The sequence below is a fragment of the Camelus dromedarius genome, chromosome 8 (genome assembly GCF_036321535.1).
Source record: "Camelus dromedarius isolate mCamDro1 chromosome 8, mCamDro1.pat, whole genome shotgun sequence".
Lineage (NCBI taxonomy): Eukaryota > Metazoa > Chordata > Mammalia > Artiodactyla > Camelidae > Camelus > Camelus dromedarius.
In genome coordinates, this window is record NC_087443.1 from 67,933,173 (window position 1) to 67,959,754 (window position 26,582).

Consider the following 26,582-nt stretch of genomic DNA (forward strand, 5'->3'; position numbering starts at 1 on the left):
CTCCATAATTTACACTCCTCCCTGTGCCCTGTGGAAACCTAGCCAGCCAGTGGAAAGAAAACAGAAGCTCTCTGGACCTCTGCTTCCTGTAAAATGGGAATAATAATTCTTATCCTGACCATTTCCCAGAGTTGTGTACTTGTTTCAAATAAATTGTGCTCAGAATTCAAACAGAAAGCAAGCAGTTAGAGACCGTGATAGTTAAGGTCACTCAAAACTTCACAAGTTTTAAAAAATTTAGTTTATTCACATACAATGCAGTTCACCCATTTAAAGTGTACACTTTAATGGGTTTTAGTATGTTTACAGAGTTTTGCAACCATTACCACAATCAATTTTAGAACATTCATCACCTCCCAAAGAAACTCGGTACCCATTAGCTGTCACTCCCCATTTCCCCCAGCTCCTCCCCCATCCCCCACCTGCTCTCTGTCTCTGTGAATTTGTCTCTTCTAGACATTTTGTATGTATGAACTCATACAATACACGGTCCTTTGTGAGTGGCTTCTTTCACTTAGCATAGTGTTTTCAAGATTGATCCATGTCGTGGTATCTGTATTTCATTACTTTCTTATAGCCAAATAATATTCCATTGTATCAATAGATCACATTTTATTGATCCATTCATCAGCTGATGGTTAACTTCAGAACTTAAAAAACATTAACCTGGACTATATTTGTTTTAACTTTCGAAATGATTTCTTTTTTTAAAATTGAAAGTTGAGTGCTCTTCTGATAAATGCTGTTATGAGGCAGAGATTTCCAAGTTGTCTCTCTATTCGAAGAAGTACTTACCTCAACAGGCTCTACTTGGACCCAAACATCGGATGAAGATGACTTCAGAGTTCGAAGTCTCCCCGAAGCCCTGAAGGCTTTTAATCTATGAAGTAGTAACTGTTGCTAGTGAGTTTTTCTGCAGGTTGACTCAGGATTAAGACCTTATCTCCAGTGACTCAAGCCTGTCCCTGACAGGCACTATCTCCTTTTTCTTCATTTTCTCCTCAGGTGGTAATCACTCAAGTGACATCCACAAAAGATTGCCATCAGTAGAGGTGACTTCCAGCCTGGGGAGTCTTTTTGTTTTGTATTTGGTTTGCTTGTTTGTTACTGCTTTGCTTGTTGGTTTTACCTGTTGCAAATATTAGGAGGCCCAGGTATGTTTACGTTCCGGAGATAGGAAAACGCACCTTGTCCGGATTGGCTGCACTGGCTCTGTCCCCTGGCTGATTTGATGTGGCCGAAGGCAGAATGTCTCTGTTCAGGGTTGACCAGCCTGGGTCAGCTGCTTTGTAATCAGTTCTGATCACTACCCACCAGGACAGTTTTTAGTGTCCCTTAAGTACTTTGAGGAGAAACTTTTCAGGGAAAACATGATTTTTTTTTTTTTTCACTTGGCTGCTCCTGTGAGACATAAGATGAGTTTCACTGCAAGAAGCAGGGAGACCTTAACAGTCTTTAAGAGAACTCTGAAAACCAGGTGTTCTCATAGCCACCTCAGTGAGGATATGTGAGTTACTACTCTGGGCTCGACTACACTTTAGCTGGGGGCCCATCCATTTAGTGGGGAGGAGAAATGGGAGCGAGATGGGACTGGCTCCACCAGCTCATGCTTGGTTGTGCTCTTGCTTTTACACAAACATGCACAATTTAGGATTTTTTTTTCCTCTAGGTTCTTTTTATAACTTGATTTTTCACTAATAAAGATGTAAATATTGGGGGTAAAAAGATAGCCAATGACTTGGGGCCCAGGGGATAATTTATCTCAGACCCCTTATCCCTTATTCTCTGACTCCAACTCCCCCTTTCAAGCTGAGGAGCCCCAAATACCGTAGTCCAGAGAGCCTTCATCACCCCAGTCCGGGCAGGACCCATTATGGTTGGCAATACTGTGATCCTTTCTGAGGGTGACCAGTTGGGGGCAAGGGTCATTTTGGAACCGGGATTGTTAGTGAACGGTGCTGGCAAGCCTTTCCCCAAATTCTCACATACCTTCCGATTCTGAATGAAGTGGCATCCAGGTTGGTCCTACCTGTGGGAGTCCATTGTTTTTGAATATTTACATCCTTACATGTTTCTGGTATGATTTCCCCATTCATAATGTTTGGGGAGAACTTTATTTTTTTTTTAAATTACTTCAACTGAATAAGTTTTTATGCCATTAGTATAGTGCATTTCAACCAAAATGGTTTGTTTTCATAAACACCGTGAAGGTTTAAATAACATTTTCCTGTAAATTAACCATAATTTTCACAGCTATTCAGTTGCTGCACCATGAAGACTCTCTGGAGTTTGATGCTGTCAGGAAACATGTTAGCAGAAAATAGTATGTTATTATCTAATGCTAATAATTGGTTAGTAGAAATGAGAGAAGAAGACATTTAATTGGGGCCCCTGTGGCTAACAAGATGTGAATTAGAAAAACATTTCCAGGAGAAATTCCAGGGTTGGTCTAGAAACCTGTTATTTGCATTTTAAAACGTTCCATCCCCAGTGATAGGGGAGGGGGAGGGTGCTGTTGATCCTTGCTTTCTTTTTCAGAGCAAAGCACTCTAAATTTCCTGACCCCCAGGCACACCCAGTCCCTGTGTTGTCTTTGCAACCTCTCAACTCCATTTTGGGGTGTTTTTCTTTACCTTTTTGTAGGAGATGTATTGATTTTCAGAGAGGGGATTACCAAGTACACATTGCCCATCCCAGACTCCCCTTCGTGTGCAGAGCTATTCATGGTCCCCAGTGACCTAATATGGACCCACATTCCTTCCCAGAGGCTTGGCTGGGAGAAGGACCTAACTACCCTTTAGCAGAAATCTCGTTAAAAGCACAGTGTCACATTTACTTCATTAACTGGGTTCACAAAGCTTTTTGCAGCCTGCGGTTTTTTGGACCTGAGTGAGCTTCTTCCTCCAATTCTTCCACAGTGATCTCTGTCTGCACGTGTGAATCAGGTCCTGTTCTCTCCGAGTGACTGATGAGCATGGTTTTTCATGAGCTCGCTGGCATTTTGCTTGTCTGGAGAGATTACACTATTAACCTCTTGGTTCCATATGCAAATAATGGAGATGGAGGTTGTAGGGAGAAGCTTCACTTTTCTACCTGTTGAGGTCACTGCAGAACCTCATCACTGTCTGAGGAAACAAACTGGAAAGATGCACTGGTGCTCTGCTGGTGTACGGGTGTCCAAGGAGTTAGCTTGGCCGGAGGAAGGACTTCATTTAGTGTTCCAGCGATGTCTGTTAGAACTTCATTCATTTTTTGCATGCGTTGGTTAATTTCCCAATATTAAGGCTGGCTGTTTCATCTTATTACCTTTCACCCCAGGAAAGCCTTGACCTTCACTTAAAGGGCTAATTTAGTGTTGATATCAGCTAAGAATTAAAAGGATCTCCTTTATTCAAAATTACTCAAGTAACTCTTTTTTTTTTCTTTATCCCAAACTTTAAAAAAAAACCTATTTTATACCTATTTTTCCTTCATTGTTTATACCACAATGAAACAAAGTATGTTTTATTTCCATCAAATTTTGAGTAGTTTTCCCCTCAGCAAACAAAGCAACTTGGCCAGATTTTCTTTTTAATTTTAATTTTTTAATTTTAAACTTATTTTTATTTTTTAATTGAAGTGCAGTCAGTTACAATGTGTCACTTTCTGATGTACAGCACGTCTCCGTCATGCATATACATACATATATTTGTTGCCAAATTTTCTTACAACCAATAAGCACCTTTTGAAATGGTGCTACAAATTTCCATTCATCATAACTTGCTCCTAAAATATTTTTCCTTGGCCATATAGTTATTTTATCTGGTAAAGGAAAGCTTTTTCTCCTTATATGTAACTTTCTCCAGTAAATACCGCCTCTCATTATACGATGGCCATATCCAGAAATCCAGGCACACTGAATTTGTACTTCAGAGTGATTGGAGGACTTACTGCATCCTTCTCCTCTGTGTTCTGCCAGCCTTGCAGAATTGGAGCATGGTGGAGGTGAGCAGGGCCCTTACAAGTCATTCAGCAGCCGGCACCTTCAGGTGACTTGACAAACTGAGCCCCAGAAGTACAGGGTACACAGCGAGATAGCGGGAAGAGGCAGTGACAGCGAAGCTCTGCATCTGTCTCTCTGCTGAGGTTAAGAGGTGAACTGTGCTTTGTAAAGTGCAAGTGTAAGGATGGGCTTAACACTGGCTCCTTTTGTGTTCATTCTGTTTTGCCTTCTGTTTGGATCCTGGTCTCTTTCTCACTAAGATGAGGTCCTTGAGGGCCAAGGCAGACTTTGTTTCTACATCCCTTGAGTGTAGGGGTGGTGATTACATTTCACCCCATGCCAGCTCTGAGCAGGGTGGCCCAGTGATATTGATGTGGGTGAGGGGAGAGGGAGCTGCCACGTGTGAGCCGGGCACTTGCCATTCCTGACTGCTGGCCATGTCCGTGATGGTATCCTATTTTGGGGAAAAACTAGGCTTGCCTTTAATGGCAAAAATGGTAGCTTGCCTGGAACCCTGATTACAGGTTTTTGTTTTTTTTTTTTGCATCGGTGTTGTTTGGCAAGATCTTTTGAACGTAGTTAGTTCCTACCAAAGTTACCTTACCTTCAGAGGTGACAGCTGATGGAGCTTAAAGCTAGATCAGCGTGGCCTGTGAAGATCCGAACTCTCTTTCCAAGGTTATACGTGTGTACGTGGCTCCAGTTGGTTGGTTGGATGGATGGACGGTGCTGTTGCTTATTAGTTTGTGGTATCTTTGTACACACATATGCATGTATATGTGAGTAAATGATAAACAGATACGGGGATTTTACCCTTTTACCAATTTTTAAAAAAATTGTCATTTTACTAGTTTGCTTCTTTAGCAGAGTGCCTCTTGTCCACGTCCTTCTCTCAAATGGATTTCTAATTTCCTCAAAAGATGCTGCAGTTTCAAAATAAAACTCTTCCATGTTGTGCATAGAGCCCTGATCTCCTAGTTTTAAAAATCTGGTTTTTGGTTTGTTCCTTTCTAGCTGTGTAGTCCTGGGTAGGTCCTTTTACGCCTGGACTTTGGGATTTAAAAAAAAAATTATGAAGAATTCAACTGCATGATTTCTAAGGCCCATTCCATTTCACAATTCTGATTTCTTTGAGAGATCCACAAATAATCCTTTCCCTCTTGCTTGGGGCAGAAAACATGTGAAAAACAGAACCCAAATATATTAGTCGGGGATCTCCAGAGAAGCAGAATCAATAGGAGAGAGAGAGATTTATTATAAGGAGTTAATTGGCTTATGCGATTATGAAGACCAACAAGTCCCCAGGTCTGCAAACTGGAGACCCAGGAGAGTTTATGATGTAGTTCTAGTCTGAGTCCAGAGGCCTGAGAATCAAGGGAGCTAATGGTGTAGTTCAAGTCCAAAGGCAGGAGAAATACCAATGTCTCAGCCCGAAGGCAGTCAGGCAGGAGGAGTTCCCCTTTATTTGGGGAAGGATCAACCTTTTTGTTCCATTCAGACCTTCAACTGATTGGATGAGGCCCACCCACATTAGGGAGGGCAATCAGTTTTATTCATTCTACAATTTCAGCTCATCTAGAAACACAGGAACATTCAGAATAATGTTTGGGCAAATGTCTGGGCACCCCATGGTCCAGTCAAGTTGACACGTGAATTTAACTATCACACCAAACTTTACTGAAATCAAATTTAGAGCTTTTGCCTTTTTCCTCCTGTCTAAGAGGTGGGTACAGAATTCTCCCAACAGCTGAGAGCTGTTGGTCAAATTTGGTCTGAAAAACATATTTCATTCACAATCTTTATTTCTGGAGGCTTTAGTATTTTTAGGGGTTTTGGCTTTTAAATGCTTTGAAGTTCTTTCTTGTATCTTTTCTTTAGTGTGTATTTTTCCTGGCAGACCTGTTTGTACTTTCTGGCTCATTGGTATCCATTCTGTTGCATTAATATTTGAATACTGCCCAGCCACCTGTTGAAGGTGGCCAGAAGTTCATAAAGCAATAAAACAGTAGAATATACAAATATTGGTACAACTTTTTAGCGGTTCATCTTGATTCTGTTCCACGTGGCCACGTCCAGAACTGGTCAGCACATCATGCCATCAGGTGCCAAGCCATCAGTGAAAGCGAAACCTGCCGCCTGCTCTGTCTGCCTTCTTTCCTGACAAGCCGCAGCCTCAACTTCACCTTCCCCAGAAGAAACGCACCTCTAGAGCTGCTGTCCTAAATAGGCAATGCTCCCAGAGAAAGCTGGAAGGCAGATTTAATGCCATTAAGTATTTGTGGTCCCTACTTTCTGGAGACCACATCTTAAAGTCAGTGAGTGTAGTCCATGGCTTCAGAGGCACCAGAGGAAGAGGAGGGCCGCATGGCAATTTCAGCAGCAGGCAATTCCAGCAGGCATTTTCAACAAGGTCCCCTCCGCCCTGTCCCAGAGGCTGGCCACAAGCCACATTCATTCTTACTTCAAAAAGTACCAGACACCTACTCTGATATATTGCCTTGTAGCAACCCCCTCATCATACCAGGAACATAAAACTCACGAGGCCTTCATTTACTTTTCCTGGAGTGTCTCCAGTTTTTTCCACATTACTGCTTGGTTCATGGATGGGCAATTATTGAGGTCAGTCTGACTAAGGGAACTAGACTGCTCCGGTCAGAATGCCCCTTTTTCTCCCCAAACCCAGCCCAAACTGGCCTGAGCAAATGGGTATTGACCCATAACTGAAAAGTTTACGGGATGCATCAGGCATGGCTGGATCCAGGGGCCCGTATACCAGGACATCATTTCCCTCTAGCTCTTGGCTCTGCTTTCCTGCAGGTTGACTTCATTGCATGGAGGCAGGTTCAAGTCTAGAGAGACCTTATCTTCTCCCACAATTCTGAATCAGTGGCAGTGATAAGGGGATATAATGTGCTGTGTGCATTTGGGCTGAGTAAACTAGCTCATCCCTGGAGCTGAGGGTGGGTCTTCTCTACCTAAACTATGTGGCTTAAATAATTCAGGGTACTGTTACCATGAAAAGCACGAATGGATGCTGAGCGGAGAACGCAGCGCATGTCTGCTTCCTAATCTTCAGGATTTGTTGAGGTTTTGTATTTGTTAGAGGGAGACTCAACTAGAATTCTTCCGTGGTAAAAAAAATAATTTGGTATTTGTACACACATTTGGATCTGTTTACAAGACATCTTATACCCCCCAAATTTGAAATGGCTTATAAGACTTTGTATTAGGTAAAAAGATTAGAAATGAATAATTAAGGAAATCAGAATAAAGAGCAAAGCAGGGTAGACCTATATAAGATGAGATGTGGGTAAGGTTATTCTCACAAATTTCAAAGCCGGTAGATCCTCTAAGATTGATAGAAGTGACCTGCAGATTTGGCTCTGAGGTTCCCAGGAATGGAAGAATATCTGGATCCTAGATAGAGGCGTGTGTGTATGTGTGTGTGTGTACACGCACGCTTAACATTTCCTCCTGGGCTCAGGCCCTGGTGGGAGTACAGGCCCAAAGGAAAGGCTATGGGAAGGTAATAAAGATAATGTGCAAATTTTTTTAATTAAAAAAAGGATAATTTGGTCTGTGGTAATGTTAGATAAAATTTCTTTTGCAGATTCCTGGGGCACTTGTCCTCGGGACCCTTACCTCTTTGCTCTTAGCATTGTGTTAAAAAACAAAGCACGTAGACAAGGATTTAAACCCCCATATTGCTGGGTTCCTTCCAGGAACAATCAGAGGGTTAAACCCTGTCCCTTTTGGTAGGAGGCAGTAAGGTGAGTCACCGCTGTGACAAGGCAGAAAAGAACAACCTTGGTTGTTAAGCTGGGCTAATCTCGAAAATGGACTCATGCTCACACAGTGACTCATGTCCCTGTTTACAAACGCATGCTGTGGAGAGATGCAGAGTGGGAGGCTCTGCTTTCCGGATGGAGACCAGGGACCTCCAGGGATGGGCATCCAGTGCTTCCTCTGCAGCTTGAGCTGCCCTTCCTGGGGGCAGACCTCGTGGCTTCTAGCCATGCTGGCTTTCAGAGTCCAGACCCAGGGACATCTGTAGACGGCGAGGGCCCCAGAGCAGCACCACTGTGCAGGCTGTGTGGCCCCTTCTCATCTTGGGAGTTCACACGGCTTCTGGCTGGTTTTCATCCACCTGGATAAACCCTTCATGGGAGGACCGGGTTATGTGGGGACCCTGTCCGTTGTTCTGGAAATGTGGAATTGTGCTGTTCTATGGATTTGTCCATTGTTTCGTTGATTTTCTAACTCTCAGAGTCTTCAGAAGCCACTGTGCTCATTCTGCCATTTAGTGACCATCAGAATGTAAAATACTGGGTATTGTGCTCAAGCTCACATTCTTAATCCCGAATTCTGCTCTTCAGAGTTAAGAAGGGTGAAAAGTTTATTGATGGGGTTTTCCTTCACATACAACTCTTTAAAAACTAGGGTGGAGTAGACATGTCTTTTACAATGAACACAAAAGGCATAGATCTTTTCTTTTTTTAATGACAATTAGAATATTTCCTTGTGAAATAGCCCCTTTTGGACCTCAGGCTGCTCTTTGCACCCCTACATCCTCTACTCCATTTATAGAGTGAGAGTCGACATCTGGCAGGCAGACACATCTGCACAGCAGTACCATGAGTCCACTGAGACCTGGTCCAGATTCCCCCTCTGCCATTGACTAGCTGTGTGACCTTGGGCATGCTCCTTAACGTCTCTGAGTCAATTTCCTCCTCTGTAAAATGAGCACGACAATTTTGTGGTTGTGAGGAATAGCAGAATGACATGCACACTCCTGTCCAGAACCCCAAACCGAGCAGGCAGGCAGGGAGCTGAAGCAGCGGTCACGGTAGGGGCTCTGGCTGGGTTGAAATGCAGTCCAGCGCATACAGTCTTCCAAGTCTTCCAGAAATGAGTGTAGTGCTGCTTCTCTCAAAAAGATTGCAGCCTGGCTGAGAGGAAGGGATTAAGACAGATCCCCAGGGTTGGGTGGAACCATATGCAGCTGCATTTCGTAGGGCAGAAATCGTAGCACTGTCACATGGTTTGAACTAATAGAAGATTCAGTAAGGTAAGTGGACAGAGAGAGAAGGTGCTATACAGAGGGCTTCTCAGAGGAAGGAGTGGCGTGTCCACGGAGGGAGTGCTGGGCAGGGGTGGGGCCTGCGGGAAGGGATGCATCCGAAAGGCTGCCCAGAGGAGGCTGTGTTGAAGATGTTGCTGCGGGGCCCCAATCTGGACGGCAGGGAGGTGGACGAGTTCTGGGTTCCACCTGGGAACCATGATCCTCCCCGCTTGGAGTTTGTGGAGGAGCGTGGGTTAGGGCAGAAGGTCAGGCGGGGGGCCATGAATGCTGACTGCGTCCCCCTCCCTCCCTCGCCTCACTCTGTTCCCCTTTCTTCCTGGCAGCAGTGCCCCCTCCCTTGCTGCACTCAGGGACATGACTGTCAGCACTTCTACCCCCCCTCAGACTTCACTGTCAGCACTCAAGTCTTCAGGGACATGAAAAGGAGCCACTCCTTACAAAAGGTTGGGGAGCCCTGGTGTTTGGAGGTAGGTCTCGGAGCATAATGACGGTATGGATGAGTGAGCTCTGAACTGAAACCACCCGTCCAAAGTTTACCTCCTGCTAGGGCAGGGCCCACCCGCCATGGTCCCCAGGTCCCGTCAGGTCGCTGGCTGTCACATCGGGTGCCATGATGTCTGGGTAGACGGACCACGGACGGGTTTATCATAGCCATAAAAATGCCAGTTTACGAGGAGAGGGTGGAGGGTGGTGCTCCCGTGAACCCAAGGCGCCTGGCTCCCAGTTAAAGCCACATGTTCCCGTGTCATGCGTGGCTTCCGTGAGAATGATGAACAGCACGTTTTATCCCATTAAACTTGACCCCCAAGGACATCATTTCCTGGGACTCGTCATAGCTTGCGGTGGAAGAGAAGTTATCTGAACTTTGCCTTTGTTATTCGTTCTTTATAACTTACAGATTTTTCTTTAAGAATTCAAGGTGCTGGGCACCGCTCACCCTTCTGCGGTGATCCCTTCCCGAGGCAGCCGCCAGCGGCCTTTCTCGCAGATGTCGCTCTCCAAGGACAGGAAGCATTGTTAATTTCCTTTAAATAATTCAATACGGTGTCAATACCCCACACTGCTCCATGCTTGGGAGTGACAGTTCTCTTCAAATTAGTAGTCCCAGAGAATAGAGAGCATTTAGAACATGCTTTCATGTTCAGAAAAGCAGAAGTCAATGCAGATACAAAATTGTAAAGCAACTCTTTAGGCTTAAACAGCAAATAATTTAGTACTAATACTAGCTTCTTAAATTTTTTTTTTAGAAGAAAAGTGATTATTTAAGAGCCAGTTAGTAAAGCCTCCGCCTTTGAAAAATATGATTGTTTACCTACTACGTGCCGGGTGCCATGCTGCGTGTTAGGGCTACAGGGACAGAAAACAGCAGAGGCCTAGAGGGATCTGTAATATGTATGTGCCTCTTGTCTTTGGAGAGAGAAAAGAGCAGCGAAATCATCTTTAAGAGCTTATTCTAATTTAAAAAGTAGTAAATAGCCCTTCAAGAGAGCTAGAGACACATAAACAAACAGAGGAAAGTGTAAACACTCACATTCTTTGTTTTACTTATTTGTAATCTTTTCATATTTGGATGTATTTCTTTCTGGTCATTCCTGTGTCTAAAGTTGAAAATGTTTCATATGATTGGCATTGTGCCTTACAGCATTCTGAGTTTTCTTTTTACTTGGCTGTTTCTGTATGCAGTAATGTGTCTCAGTTCTGGTTAGTAACTTCACGTATGGGTGTCTTGTGGAAATCTTCCTGTCTGACCTTTCCCCTCTGGCCAGATGTGAAAAAAACTGAGGCTGTTTCTGGGGTCTTTGGAACCCCTCCAATTTCTCTGGTGGTGTCTGTGCCTGGATTACCTGGGGCCAGAATATGTGTACGGCCCATGTCTTTGGCCTGAGTCTGACAGAGCAGGGAGGCTCTGCTCTGTGCAGCAGCCCTGGCCCGATGGAGGCCTTTTCTCAGCAGCCCCTCCTTGGTCTGGCTTTTAATGAGCATCACTGTTCATTCTGTCTGTGGATGATAAGGCCATCCCGAACAGAACTATTCCTCCACCAGGGCCTGGCAAGTGGTAACTCATTAATCTTTGGTCGGAATTACAAGGTAGATAAAGGAGAACCAGGCACCCATTTTGAGTTGAGGAAAATGAAACAGAAAGACTGGATTTCTTCTTTCTAACTCGAGATCCACTGGCGCCGATTCGATCCCTGGCGCCAGGGACTGAGCTTGTTTCTCAGCTTTGCCCTTGGGACAGGGACGCATCTCTTGGGGGATGTGCCAATACGCCCAGCTTCCAGAACTGGGTCTACATCCCTCAACTGTGAATAGACCAGACACAAAGACACCACTCAGGGGCTGTGTGATCTTGGGCGAGTTACCCAACTAGTCTGTGCCATAGTTTTTCCATCAGTGAAGGGGGATCACATATGGGCTGTTATAAGCATCAGTTAAGTTGAGGCATGTAAAGCGGGGGCTTGGCTGGAGAAGCTGGTGTGCTGGGTCTGGCGCAGATGCCTGGCAGGATTCTTGGTGAGTCGCCTGCTGAGAGTGTGTCCATGTGATGGGTCAGCCACTGCTGGGGTAGCTCAGCCGTGCTGCACGCTGTCCATACACAGCTGGGGTGTGCTCGAGGTGGCTCTGGGTAGCGTGGTGGAAACCACATGCAATGGGATTCAGAGCTAGGTTTGAGTCCAGTGTTCTCTCACCTCTGCTGGCAAGGTGCTTCATCCCTCTGTGATGCAATCCCTGTGTCTGTAAAAGGGGATGGTAGGGGAATCCCTGCCCAGCCTGCTTCACTGGGCACCTACGAGGATCCCTTGAACTACTGATCAAAGTGACTTTGAACACAGCACTTTCTACGGTCCAGGCACTTCTGTAAGTGATTTTGTATATTAACTCTTCAAAACCTGACAACAATCCTGAGGGGTAGGTGCTGTGATTATTGCCATTTTGCACATGAGCTACAGAGAGGTTAAGCAACTTGCTTAAGATCACACAGCAAAGGGGCAGAGCTACAAACTGCTGTTAATGAAAGACCATGGCAATAGCCCATGGTTTGCAGCCTTCCACACCAACCATCTTCCACTTGCTGAAGGAGAATGGGCTGGGTCCTGTTCAACACCCACCCATCTCAGGAGCTGGGAGGAGACTTCTGATTTGGGATATCCAAAGTCCAGTTTTTGCTTTACAAGTGTCACATCCAGGATACTTTCTACTCCATCTGTACTTAACCTTCCTTGTCCCTTCTCTCTCTTCCCTTGGAATTCGGCTTCATTTTAACCCTTCAGTTCTCTCCTTGAGGGGAATTAAGGTTGGTAGACCAGTTGAGTAAATATGACTAAGAAAGTCAATATCCACCCGGGCAGGCATGAGTCACTCCTTTCTAGTTAGCTATTCATGTGCATTTAAAGCTCCCCACACAGAGTCATTACATTGGGGCTATTACCAGGTTTAATAGTGACAATAATAGGGTGTGACCCATGGCATAAATGCATTCAGATAAGAAAGAAAGTGTTTTTTCCTGTAATTGCTTAGTCAATACCATTTTCACAGAAATGCTTGCAAACAAACTTTAAAAAAGTCCTTTGTTCGAATCCTTCCCTTATTCCTTGCTTCCTTCCTCTTGAAGGGCTTCTCCGAACTTTTCCCGATCAGTGGCTGGGGGTTAAGCAAGATGGTGCCCTCTGTCCCTGCTGGTGTTTTGGTTGATCTACCTTTTTTGTTAGTTTTGAGCCTAATTTTATTTCATTTTTAGGGATATATGAGTGAGTGAGTGTGTGTGTGTAATTCAGGAAGGGGGCACATCATTGCTGGTATTTGCTTATTAGCGCATTGAAGCCAAAAAAAAAAAAAAAGAGAGAGAGAGACTTCTGAATTTGCAAAGCTAGTCACATAGACAGGGAGTTAACCATTTTGGAGAGAGGAAATGAAACTTTTCTTAGGTTTAATAGACCACATCCTATAAATCTGTGGCTTATTGTATGTCTGATTTCTAAAAAGCGTGGCATCACGGCCGAAATTTTATTTTTGCGTGTTAGTCATTGAAACAAATACAGATATTGCTTCATTTCCTTGGTACTGTGTTTTTCAAAATGTTACGTATGGAAAATCTGGATTTACACAAAAAAGTACATTTAGAAGGGGGAAGTCTTGGCTTTATAAATCTCTGCCTTACAACCAACAGAATGCTTTGGATTACCAAGCATTCTGTTAATCTAAAATGTTGAATTCGTCCTCTCACTCCTGACTACGTAGAGAAACAAGATGAGAAAACAGTAAGAATGTTCCTCAAAGGCAAAGGTACTATTTTGACACACTTCCTTCCAGTCTTTTAAAGGTGGGCTCCTATCCCATAGGTCATTATTTTCTGGTGTTTCACATCTCTTGTGATAGAAGCACTTTCCTGTGTATGCTGTGAAGACTCTTGGTAAAGCTTCAAGCTGTTGTCCTTTCCAGAAGTGGGTATCCTTCAAATATGCTTAGTCATGGCCCTAAGTGCAAACGCACCGCTTCCAAAGTTCCACTGTTACAGTCTAGTTGCATGGCGTGTGGAAGAGGGTGTGAGCTGAAAATAATGGAGGCAGAATGACTTTGGACACTGCATAATGTCCCATGAGGTATATGACCCATGGCTTAGCATGCCCAGCTCTGGATCATTCTGTGCAAGTGATTCAGCAAATTCACCCCCTCACCCCACCCCTAATTCACTCTCAGTGGGGGATGGCTAGTGGGACCACCCATCCTATTTTATTTCTTTCTCTCTTTGCAGTGCTTCTTTGTTGAAATCTTCTAGGTTAAACAAGCATGTGAATTTCCTCTGCCCATTTACCGCTCTGGGTCTAGATGGACCCGGCACCATCTGACTTGGAATTTCAGACACCCCGGGGAAACCCCATTCCCAGTGTCTTGTGAACTTGGGGAAGTTGCCCTGCTACTTAGCAGAGCCCCCTATGGGATTGACACAGCTTGGACATAACTTGCACAGGACCCAACTCCCACAGGGAAACAGGTCCAGAGAGAGAGGGTTATTCTGGGCCCAGTTTCCCATGTTGGCCATTCCTTGGATGGAAGGCTGTGAACACTGTTCTGTTAACGTCTTACATTTTTCTCCACCCCGTGAGGCTGGTATAATATGGGGCAGGAAGCCCAGGCAGGGTGCAGGACGTCCTCTAAGGACCCTCTTGCTGTGGGAGGTGGCGGTGTTCTCCCGCCCCGTGTCCAGGCTCCGGGGCTGCCTGACACCCGCCAGGACGCCACGGGCTGTAGCATGGCCCTTATCTCTGCGGCTGCCTCCCTTTTCTCCATTCTTTGTGAGTCACATGTTTTCTTTGCAAATCGTGTGACAAAGGTCATTAATAGAGGCGACTTGGGCCCTCCATGCGTGACATCTCATCATCCACACAGTTTATTGTTTTGGATCCTCCCCTTTTGTAATTCTTCGAGGTGACAGATCAGTTTTTAATGGGCTACACTGTGTCAGGGGAGAGTCTGAATTAACCTTAAGCCTTTTTATACTTTGTAGGGCCCCTCAAATCATGACACATGGTCAGTATTTGAAGAGGGGAGTGGATGCTTTTTCACTAATGGTTTAAAAAAAATTCCCCCAGTTTTATTGAGATACAATTGACATACAGCACTGTGTTAATTTAAGGTGTACTGCATAATATATATGTATATATTTTTAATTTAAATATAGTTGATTTACAATGTGTTTCTGGTGTACGGCATAGTAATTCAGTTATACATTTATATGTGTGTGTGTGTATATATACATATATATATATATGCACTCTTTTTCATATTCTTTTTCTTTATGGGTTATTACAGGCTATTGAATATATTTCCCTGTGCTATACAGCAGGACCTTGTTGTTTGTCTGTTTTGTATATAATAGTTTGTTATCTGCTATTTCCAAACTCCTAATTTATCCCTCCCTTCCGCTTTCCCCTTTGGTAACCGTAAGTTTGTTTTCTATGCCTGTGAGTCTGTTTCTGTTTTGAAAATAAGTTCATTTGTGTCATTTTGGTAGGTTTTGACATTATCTGTCTATCTGTCGCTGTGTTGTGACATCCTTGTTTCTCAGAGTACTTTCCTATTATCAGTCCCTTTAATGATGTCAGTAAATAGATGTTTAGGAACAGAGAGGGGCCACGTTTCAGCCCAGTCTCTGGAACTTAATTTACGCATTTGTATGAGGGGCAGCTGCTGTCAGGTGAGCAAAGTGGCAGCTCTGTTTTCATCCTTCTTTGTCAGGCCGGTTCTAGGCACCTTATTTGAAAGGTATTTATTGCATCAACTGCTGCTAGTTTAGCAAGAGACGAGATTCTGGGCGCTATGTCATCTTTTATCCTTTATTCCACACTTTTCCAGCGTTCTCCATCACACCTCTGAAAGTTCAAGCTTGATTTGCATTTTTAAAATGTAGTAGTGAAGAGTCCATTTGTTTTGGTTTGGTTTGGTTTGAGGAGCTCAGCAGTAGAAGTGGACTCGTCTTCCCTGAGGTTCAAGTTTTGACCACCCTTTCCGTGGGCTGTCCTTCCCTAAGCAGTGGCTGGCCTCCTCTGCTCGAGCTGAAAATGAAGAAGCAGGTGGCCTTTGTACAGCCACGGCGTTTTTGCCCCTTGGTTAACAACTTCCTGGGCTGTGTGTGCTTGTCCCTGTGTCCGGACGTCCCCGGGGTCCCACCACCCAGAGTGTGTTCACACCGCGCAGCCGCATTTTCCTCTGGGAAGGTCTAAATAACAGGCCTGTTTGGGCTCAGAGTGAAAGTTTCTGTTTTGGAAAAGCCAGTTTCTTCCGACAAGGGAGGGTGGGAACAAAGAAGGAACTGAAGACACCAGAGAAAGAAGTGAGAGTCAGGGGAGGTGGGAAGGCATTGGGGTGACTGGGGGGCACACGGCTACCCTGCTTGGTTTATTTCCTACCCCGACCCGTCACTAGGTCTGCCAGGCTTTGCCTGAGCCCCCGCGTCGCAGCCCCGTGCCCTGGCGGGGGCCTCTTGCTGCTTAGGAAAACAGAGCTGGCAGGAGGTGATGTTGGGTGAACATGATCTATGGGGCTGGGGTCGGAGGGAGCAGGGAAGCTCTCAATCACTGTGTGCTCCGCCTGGCTCCTGCCCACTGGGCTTCTGGCAGGCTTGGTGGTTCACCAGGAGCCAGTGTGACAGGTGAGAGGTCCTCTCCTCCCTGGGAGCCCAGAAGCCCCTCCACCAGAAAGCAGAAGACACATGTGTTAGTTGTCCGGAGGGAGATCCAGTTTATTTATTGTTCACAAGTCTGTCTCTTGGACAGTTTCTTTCCTTTTGCCACTTTTACCAGAATGCATGAGAAAGATGGGTGGAGGCCGGAGGGAGGGGGAAGATTTCTTAATGGTTCTTTTTTACTAGCTTCAGAAACCTGGGCAGTTCCTGAAGGGAGGGTGGGGCCTTTCTCTGCCCCTTCCTCTGTAGCTGGTAGGGCAGGGACAGCAGTGTTGCGAGGACTCCTAGCTCTCCTGATGTAGGGATAGCTTTGCTTCTAAAAGGAACTGGATATTTGTTTCTCCTTGGCCCTGTCCCACTGGGGACAGCAGCATGTACTGAAACCAGGTTCCTGTGTGGCCCTCCCTCCCTGCAGTCTTGCTTGCTTAGGTCATCTGCAGCTGTCTTTTTCAGATTTTCACTTACTCCATATATTTCTATGTCCCTGATTTTAGTTCTGAGGAGCAGGTTTCTTTTGAGATGTGAGATTGAAAAAATTGTATTTTAAAATAGATCATACAGCAAAGTTGACTTTTTCTTTGGGTCTCGAGTTCTGTCAATTTCAGCATAAATTTGTATCATCACCGCCGCAGTCAGGATACAGAACACCTCCATCGCCGTCTTCACATGCTCCCTCTATGGTCACGGGGGTTGTGGGGTTTATTTTTTCTTGTTTTTACTGTTTGAAAGGTAGCATTGACCTGCTTCATCTCTTTGACCCAGAGGCTAATTTTTCATCGTCAATTCTAAGTCTCTGCTCTGCCTTCCCCAGCCAAAGATATGTCACCATAGTGCCTTGCTTCGCAGCCTGTTAGTTACTGACACATGTTGGTTGGATTTTCTGTCTTTTGTGCTGGCTTTTCTTGCCCACACACCTAGTACGCTTTGGGCCACTTTGTGGATTTAGGAAAACTCGAGCTAATTCTGGCAGTGGCCAAAGAAAACTATGATTATCGAGGGAAGTATGTTACACGCAACATTGTGAAAGGGAACAACTTCTGGAGTCTTCTGCTTTGAATTATCAACATTATTCTTCCCCAGATGTCAGGACAGATGATCAAGATTGGGGCATAAGGGGTAGCATGAAGATGGTGCCTCATCTGTAGGTTTGTTGACCCAACGTGGTTCTCCCAGACTGTCCTCACTTGTCCCATTACTTAGGTGAAACCGGGAATTGAGGGCTCAGAGCATCGAGGTGCTGCTCGGTTCACCCGTGCATCCTCACCAGGTTCTGGGACAAGCTGGTATGATCAGGGACAGGCTGGAGCTGCCATGTCACCTGTTGTGGCTCAGGACTGTGCTTTCTTAGGGAAAAGTGAAAGTCAGGGACATTCGTGTCATGTGGATCTTGTGTGTGTGTGCTTGTCCTCCTCCAGGGAAATGAGGAGAGGTGATCTCAGAGGTCCCCAGCTCAGAGTGTCACACTTGGCTGAACAGTCGATGATGCCTCTGCTGTGGATTTTGCTGGGGAAGGTGGCAGCAGTTGCACACATGTAGATTCTGGGGTGATCTGATTCTTGCCTTTGTGATGACTTGGGCGCTTGCCATTGCAGCCAGCTGAGAAGTGGGAACAGTGACACGGAGCAGAAAGCAGAAATTGTCAGGGAGGAGAGGGTGGAGAGGTAACTTCCAGAAACACAGTCAGAGCTCTCCTTCCGGCTTTCTGGCTTTAGAATCAGGAAAAAGAATTATGATTGCCTTCTACAAAAGTTACCCACTTTTCCTGTGTCCCCTCTCCCCGCCTCTCTCTTACCAGGCTGGAGGAATCTCTGGTTGTGCGGTAGAGTCAGGGCATCCAGGATTTAGCCAAGAGGAGTGAGGTTTCCTGATAAGAAACTGCCGTTGTCTGGCAACAAGTTTCTGTAGAGGAATGTCCTCCAGGTGGAAGGAGAATGGTTTTCATTTAAAAAAAAATCACAGTGAACAAAGTCACACAAGCCTGGGTGCCTGGGCAAAACAAGAGGAACAGAACAGCTCGGAAACAAGCTGCGTTTCTGCATCCTGATGGAAACGGCAGGGCCGTTTTGGAAAGCCAGGGCTGGTGTTATTTTCATAAGCGGAGCAAGTGTAAACTACAGGGCGTGGGTGCCTTAGCTGCCGAGTCTGCCTCAAGGAGGGCGTGCCAAGCCATCACCATCAGCCCCCTCCAAAAGTGCTTGCCGTTTGTCTGATTGATGTCGGAAACAGGAAGGCATTTCTACAAACACCCACATGAGAAGGCTTTGGGGTGGTTTTTTTTCCCTTTCTTATTTGGGTGACAGATTGCATGTTAGGGCCCTAAGAGATGAAAGCACTAAATATTTGCTTCAGAAAGACACGGCAAAAGATTCTCTCATCCTCTCAACTGGAAACTGATGGGCTTAGAATTCCATTAACAAAAATGACTGTCTGCAGGTAAACTTGTTGCCACCCTCTGGGCACAGTCAGCAAGTAGGGGAGCAGGTGGAGGGTGGAGGATTGTACAGGACTCTGTCTGACCTGGAGTGGAATAGGGCCGTTTCCTCGACGTTGAGGTCCAAGGTAGCCCAGAGAAACGCCTTCTGCCTTCGATAATGTTGAGCAACTCCTTCTAGGTCTCTGCAGTGGATTTCCTCTCCATAAAAAGGCTCTATGTGCTACTCCCTCTTTCAGATGTAATGATAAAGTCGTCATTCTTGCAAGCCTCTTTGGCACGAGCTCTCTCGCCTCAAAGGAAGAGAGAATGCGTTTTGGCACTTGGTTATGGTTGTTACTGAGTCTTTGTAGTGGAATGATCAGGAGCGTGAATTCAAACCCTGGCTTTGCCACTGGCTAGCTGAGTGACCATGAGCACCTTATACCGAAACCCATCTAGGCCTAAGATTCTCCATCTATAAAATGGGGATATTTTCATACCTCCGTTTATTGGGAGATTTCAGTGAGTCAGTGTCTGTAAGGCAGGCGATGTATGTGTACACCTGTCAATGTTAGCACTTATTAATCTCAGTGGGTGTATTTTAATTCATGCCTTTGGTTTGAGAGGAAAGAAGCATGAACCCTGTCTCAGGGGGGTGTGGCTTAATATTAAAATTATTAAAAATCTGCTGTCATTCATGTAGGCATTGAGTGCACTTTTTCATAAATATTCTTGTTTCACTGATACAACTACTGTAAGTGAGGAAAAACTAATATTATTCCAGTTTTATATATAAATAACCTAGTAGTAACATTTACTGAGTGCTTTTCTGTGAACCAGCTCTAGTTTAAGTGGTTTTTGTGTGTTAACTTATTTAACTCTCCCAATGGGTAAGCACTGTCTTCCTCATTTTTGAAGAGAAGGAAACTGTGGCATCAAATTAAAAAATGGATGTATTGTCCTTGTTCCACGGAGAGACACGGGTAGGGCTGGGATTTGAAGGCTGGGTGTTTATGCGTTTGCAAAGTTAGGGTCCTCACCTCCCCGTTGTACTGCCAGCCTGTGTTTTGTGACGTGTGAGTGGCCCCAGCTCGCCGCGATCATGCATGAGAAACACTGAGCAGATACACAGATGCTGTCCAGATCCTCTGCTTTATGATAGTTCGGAAGAAAAATCTTTATTACCGGAAGTTGTGGCTTCTGCATCGCTCAGCAGTTGGCAGTGTCGATTTTTGATTTGTTTTGTCTTGTGTGTGTGGTTTTATTTTTTAAATAATTAGAAACAGTTAGACTCTCGTTACCACCCACAGTAAAAATTGCTTGGATCCCGCAAATTACAGGAAAAAAAAAAGTCCATTTGGTAGAATGATTAGAACGAGGCTTACAAGAGGAGAGTTCGTTTTGGAGGGTGAGCTTTAGGTGTGTAAGTGCTGGGGATTCTTTGCTTTTCACCTCCCCCTTTGTCTGAATTCAGAATCAGATCATGTTAGCGGTGGCTGCCAGTGATGGGGTCGGGGGGATTACGCACAAGATGGCTCTGGGAGGAAACCCACATTTTTTTGTACTTATTAATGGTATGTCTTTTGTGCGAGTGGGTGTGAGGACTGAGAGCATGAAGCATGTGTTTAGACAGTGTGTGGTCCTTTCTGCTGCATTCTGCTACCCGTGATGGTGGGCTGAGTGAGGAGGAGGAGGGGGGAGTAACAGTCCCATTGTATGGACTGTATCGTTGAGGCAGGAGCAAGCCAGGCCTCTTTCCAGGTCAGGAAGACTGAATCAGTGTAGCTGAGACCCTTGGTTTCTTAGGACTATATGCTCATTATTCAAGCTGTGCCCCTAATTTTGTTCCAGTAAAATTGGTGCCCTTGGACATGCGTTGCACCTCGAACTCTCACCCCCTCCTAAGAGTGAGAGTGGGTCAGGGCCTGAGATGATGCCTTGGGCCAAGTCAGATGTGCTGTCCATTTGGAGATCCTTTGCCCTTCATATCCCATCAAAACCTTCCTTGTCAGTCTAAGACAGTAAGTGGTCACGTGGGTGAAGAGATGGCGTCCCAATCCTCGTGGGAGCTTTAAGGATTTGCCTTTTAAAAGAAGGAGCATCCCGCTGGAGGGCTGTCTCTGTGTCCTGTTCTAACCCCCATTGCTTTTGACTTCTCTTCTATGATGATTCCCAGGCACCTCCTCTTGCCATCCTGACTTGTTTAAATTTATGGGTTGTTGGCAAGCAGGTTTTTTGATGCTATTCTTCTCATAGCCAGAGGCCAAAATCCCTTGTGGAGCAGTGCCTGAATTTAATGGATGTCATCTGGACACCAGGGAGGGGCGTGGAGAAGCACTGGGGGGAAAAGTCTTAGAAGGGAGATGCTGCCCCTTGCTGCTCCGGTCTCCCAGCCTTGTCTTTATCCCTTTCAGGGCAGTGCGTTCAGAGTGATTGTTTCGGTGGTGCCACAGTGTTGTGTACCGTACCCTACAATGTTAGGGCAAAGGGCAGTGTCCTAATGGCCTTGCGGATGGCCTAAAGAATACATGGTGAGCTGCCTATTCAGCTTGATCTTGAATATCTCTGCGTTATTGAGCTTTCCTCCTAGTTGTTTAGGAAGCTGGAAGATCTGCCAATATCTTTTGTAACACTGGGTGATACCCCAGGAATGATTATTTTACTCTTTTGACTGCCTGGGGGCTTGGCTTCCAGGCCAGGTTCTAGGGTGGACAAGACAGTCCCATCTTACTAGCTTGGCTTAGCAGCTTAGTTTAGATTAAAGGGAGTCTAGAAGTTATGGAGTGAAGCAGGGATGCAGGCGAATCTTTGAGACATCGGATTTCTGACTGATTGGTTGTCACACAGGCCATTAACTTGACTTTGTGGGATAGGTGTGTTGCCTTCCTGTAATGCTTCTGGACACATATTCTGGAGAAGGCTTGCAAAATAGGTCTCATTGATCACTGGACAGAAATAGCAGTGCTGGGGGCAGCATGAGCTCAGTTAGCACCGTGTTACTGAGAGCTACTGGGCGGCTGCTGTTCAGGTACACAAGACGAATGGAGTCCTTCCCTTCCAGGAGTATCCCTTCCAGCTAGAAGAAGTGGCTCGAGTGCCTAGGAGAGTCTGCTCCCTTGTGGTCTCGGGTGGAGTGCCGTCCACCCTGAGACCTGCTCTTCTGTGAAGCATCATCAGAGGAAGTTGCCTCCTAAGTTCCCTCAGTGATGGGATCCCTCCATCTTGGTGGGAATGGTCTTGGTAGCGAGGCTGCCAAGGAAATCCGTATTAAAGAGGATATTCTGTGACCAAGCTCACTTTCAAGGTTTTGGGGGTTCCGGGCACAGCTTAGATGCTGCCAGACCCATTTCTCTGCTTCTTCACACTTCGCTTTTGCAGGGTGACCAGCATCCTTTTTGGCCCCACCCTCCCTCCCCTCTTCCTCAAATCCATTTGCCCAGCTAGGGGAGTTTCTCATCACTTTTCCACTCTTGCTTGTTCAACATCAAGTCTTTACTCTGTCTCTGCTCCAGTCACAAAGATGTAAGATACATCCCTGTCTGCCAGGTGCACTGCAAGCAGACCAGAGTCTCTGGCAGTTCCAGCTTCCTACAGTTTAGGAGGGGAAAGAAAAACGATTTTAGAAGTACCATAAGCTGGAGCTGTTTAGAATAGGGCAAGCAGCCCTCAGCGCTCCAGTAATCAATGTTTTAAACTAAGATCATGATACATTAAGAAAATACATGGTCTCTAAGATGTAAAAAAAAAAAAAAAAAAAAAAAAAAAGAGTCACCTAGGGAGATCACTGGGATTGTCTTGCAGGTAAGGAGATAGTAATAAATTGAATGTTACCTAGGGTGGTAGGGTTATTGTGCATATGCGTCTGAGTTTCTGGTGCAAGACAAATAAAATAGCTCAAATCAGAGAAATGGACCTGCGTGACCTAAAAGTATTAATGCAAACAATTCCTTGAGCCGCTAATCTATCCGGAGAGAAATGTGTTCCCTGTGGGTGGGGTGGGTGGATTGGCAGAGGCAGTTATAAAATCTTAGACTTGTGAGGTCCGAGTGGTACCTCAGACCTGCCTATGCCTTCAGGTCCTCTCTGTAAACCTGGGAGACTGAGGCCCGGAGAGAGGAGGTGACTGGTGTAAGGCACTCAGCCGTGGACCCAGACAGCGGTAGAGTCAAGACTAGAATCGATCCCTCTTGGCTTTTCCCCTTCCATTCTGCCACCTTGGATTCGAGTTTTATTTGGGGGGAAACCAGTCATGTTAAGTGTCATTAATTTTAAGCTCTTTCTGGATTAGTGTGTGACGTTCAGTGTGTTCAGTATGAATTCACTTACTTTCCATTTGGGAGGTGGGGATTATCCAGGATGATGGTCAGGCAGCCCATGCTGGTGATGAGGATGGTCTACTATAATCATCTGCCAGAGGTTAACTAGGAAGGAGTGAGCTGGAATTCACACACAGAGGGTCTTAGAAACCTTCCCAGCAATGGGTGTGTTTTAGCAATACATAGAAAGTCAGGTCTTACTGTTCATACAAGCATTTTGACCAAAGGAGGAACAACTGGTCTTTGGCAGAGAATTTTATCCTTGTATATAACCCCTGCCACCTTCTTTCCCAGGGGACTGAGAATTTGGGACTCCTTTGACAGGACTTGCTTTCTGGACTTGTGTTTAAAAACTCCAGCATAAATGTGTGAAAATGATCCTTTGAAAGCCAGTTTGACACTAACACTCCGTGATGAACCTTGGTTGGGGACCACCAGTACTTGAAGTCAGAGCAACCCTGATGGAGTTGACCACGAGAGTGGATTCAGGAGTTCATGGGTGATTTTCAAATGTTTGCTCAGAGCTCTGCCCCGCCTCTTGCAGTCCCGTGTCCTGTAACTGAGACTCGACTGGTGCTCTGCCTCGGGTTCAGCAAGTCTGTTTTGACTTGCAGGCCCTGATGGGAGAGAAGCTCTCATTATGTAATGTTAAGCTGGGCCGGAGTGTCAGCTGGGCCAGGCCTGCCAAAGCCTGAAGAGTTGATTGGGAATGGGCTCCGTTTAGTATGACTAATCCGACTTGGCTGGGTCAAGGGGTGGGTGGGTGACTCTCTGAGGAGGCAGGGAAGTATGACTTGTGCAATTTTGAATGTTAGCACTTTGTGTAAACTCTGCCATCCGCCCCTCCCACCCCCCCAATAAAAAAGAAAAAACATTCAGCCTTATGGCCAGCTACCAACATTGGGAGCTGTTGACTGATCTCCAGTGTTGCTGTAGAAATCTGTGGTCAAGACGCCAAGGTATCTGTATCACTTGTGATGAGGGAAGTGACACCTTTGGGTTGTGGGTTAAGGGTTGCGAGCAGGGGTACTTGGGAATTTAAGCAGTTGTACAAAGTAAATGGCCAGGTTCCTTAACAGAAATAGCAGTAAACTCCAATAAAAAATTTAAAGCAAAGAAAGAGGCAGGCTATTTTCCTAATAAAGATTCCAAAGTATCATTTAAGGTCTGTCTACTAACCTTCTTGGTCTTTATTTGGGAGCCGTTTTCTCCTTTGCACCCCCCCCCCCGGCCCCCCAGCTTCCTCTTGGCTCTTCTTAGAGGACAAAAGAATCCCATTTTTATGTAAACGTTGAAGGTAGAAATAATCTGGAACCATGTTTGCACAATGATGCCGAGACACAATGTGGTCCCTACCCCCACCAGAAAAAGGTTGCATTTTGGTGGGGCTGGGAGAGCCCAGGCTCTGCCCTGCCCGAGGTACATGGGGGCTCACTTTTGTTCCTTCTCTGAAGAATGGAAGTAAAGTGTTCACTGAACCTGGAAACACCTCCTTTTGTGTCCAGTGCTCTCCTAACACAGTCCGTTAAACTTGGGGCAGTCACTCTTGGTGGGGGACTGAATGGGGCCATTGTGGGGGGGAGGGGCTCACACAGAAGCCATTGATGGCATGGAGGTGCCATTGTTTCCCGAGGAGGAAGAAGAGGAGGAACACTCTGGGGACCTCCAGGCATCATTGTGGCCCCTGCACTGACTGCTTTTCGAGGTTTGCGATCTCCCTTAGGGCTCCCGACCTGAGTCGCTGGGCGAGGTCAGCCGGGGCAGGAAGCGCCTGGGAGCCCCTGCAGTGGAGATGAGGTGCCTGCTCTGTGCATCCGAGTCTTGGCCTTTTCCTTCCTCTACGCTTGCAGGATGCTGCCCACCTTGGGCCCACCCGTCATTTGTGCAGGGCGATTGCCGTTCTGCTTCAGGCATGTGGGTTAAAAACATTTGTTAAAAATCACTTAGTCCACGTTAGGAATAACACACTCTCCCAATTCCCTGCCAGTGACTTTTTTGTGTAACTTCCCTCTTGCCATCTGGACCTTCAGAGGCACTTCTGATCTTAATTATAGCATTCAGCCTTTGTTTATTTAAAAATCAGAAGGCAGTTAGGCTATAGAGGGTTTATCTCTATTAATTGTGCCAACATACCTGCCAACTGTCCCCTCAGTTAGTGAAGGGGACACTGTTTGCATGCACGTATGTGTACACACACACACACACACACACACACACACGCCACCTAAACTGATGTGTTGGTCACAAGCAGGAGTATACTTCCAGCTTTCAAATTGCTGCCTTGGCATCTTCCATCTGGAACCTCTGCCGTGTACTATTAACTGGAAGGGGATTTCGCCATAGGGCTGGGAAGAGTTAGAAGATGTGGATTCAAATTCAGATTCTGCCATTTGCTGTGTTATCCTGGGGAAATTATCTTATTCCCTGGGTGCCTCATTTTTCTTATCTAAAAATAAAGGGACAGTGGTATCAACATCCATGAACGGTATGGGGTTTAAATCAGATGTTTATGAAAGGGCAGAGAACAGCTTTCAGGCATTCTTGCACAGGGGCTGTTCAGCGTTCCAGGATATAAAGGAAGACCCCACCGAGCTTCAGTAACCCAGAGGGTACAGTGCAGTGGCATCCATTGTCTGCTTTTTGAAACATAATATGTGTATAAGTTCATTTGGCTGCTGCTGGTTTTTTTAACCTGTCTCTTTGATAATTTTTATATTCGAATTAAATAGCAGTTTATACGTAAACAGATAATATTTTATAGTTCTTTAAAAGAAAGTGACTCTGGCTTGAAGATTGTAATAAATTTCACACAGAAATTAGCTTTGCTGTGCCTAGTTACACTTTGAAAATACAGTTGTTGAAGCCATTAAAGAGGCATGTTTAGAAAATGTTAAAAATAAAAAACATTAGTCTTATTCCCATTGGAAAGCAGCCATAGTAATTGTGGGCTGCTTTCCCTACATTTAAGAAAATCTTCCGTTCGAGGAATTAATTCTTACGGATCTCTATAATGTCTGAGTAAAGGATGCATTTTTAGAAGAAGAGTTTCTTTGTAGATAATAACATTTAGTCGTTACACTAGGCTGTGATACCTTTTTCATTAGACTATCACAATCTGAACAGTTGTTTAAAAAAATCAATTTTAGGAACTGTATTTAAAGAATTTCTGATCCCAACATGTGCTTTGAAATATTTTGAGATTGCCTATTGGAGGATTTTTTTTAAGTTTTTTTTCTAAAAGGTATTCCAATAGTAATGTTTTTATATATAAATTCCTGCAACAAGCATTTCTTGAGCATCTACCCAGTGCTTAATTTGTTCTGTATATTTATACCTAGAACACAGTGATTAACTCTGTAATATACGCACATTTTTGGTGAAGGAAACTCTCCTTATAAGCTCAGCTGCCCCACAATTACAGTGAAGGACGAAGTAGATTCTAATCGCTGGCTCTTGACCTCTGCATCTATTTATTTTATCTAATTTATAGTTGGAAAAGCAGCTAAAAACATTGAATTCGTGCCAGTGGTTTGAGGAGTTGTAGTTTGCATAGCCCTGAAATTAAGTACAGAAGGACCAGAAAGCCCACACTATGTATTGGGTCA

The 26,582-nt window shown here is 45.3% G+C and overlaps 1 protein-coding gene across 33 annotated transcripts in view; it reads left to right on the forward strand.

Moving 5' to 3' along the window:
- Positions 1-26,582, forward strand: part of TCF7L2 (transcription factor 7 like 2) — a 190,450-nt gene that overhangs the window by 109,078 nt on the left and 54,790 nt on the right. For 14 of the 33 annotated variants that reach the window (XM_064488412.1, XM_064488417.1, XM_064488416.1 and 11 more), the window contains one exon: positions 9,389-9,532. The exons of the other annotated variants lie outside the window; for them this stretch is intronic. In XM_064488412.1, the coding sequence (XP_064344482.1) occupies positions 9,389-9,532 (144 nt within the window). The remainder of the gene's footprint in view (positions 1-9,388; positions 9,533-26,582) is intronic. 33 annotated transcript variants of the gene reach the window in all.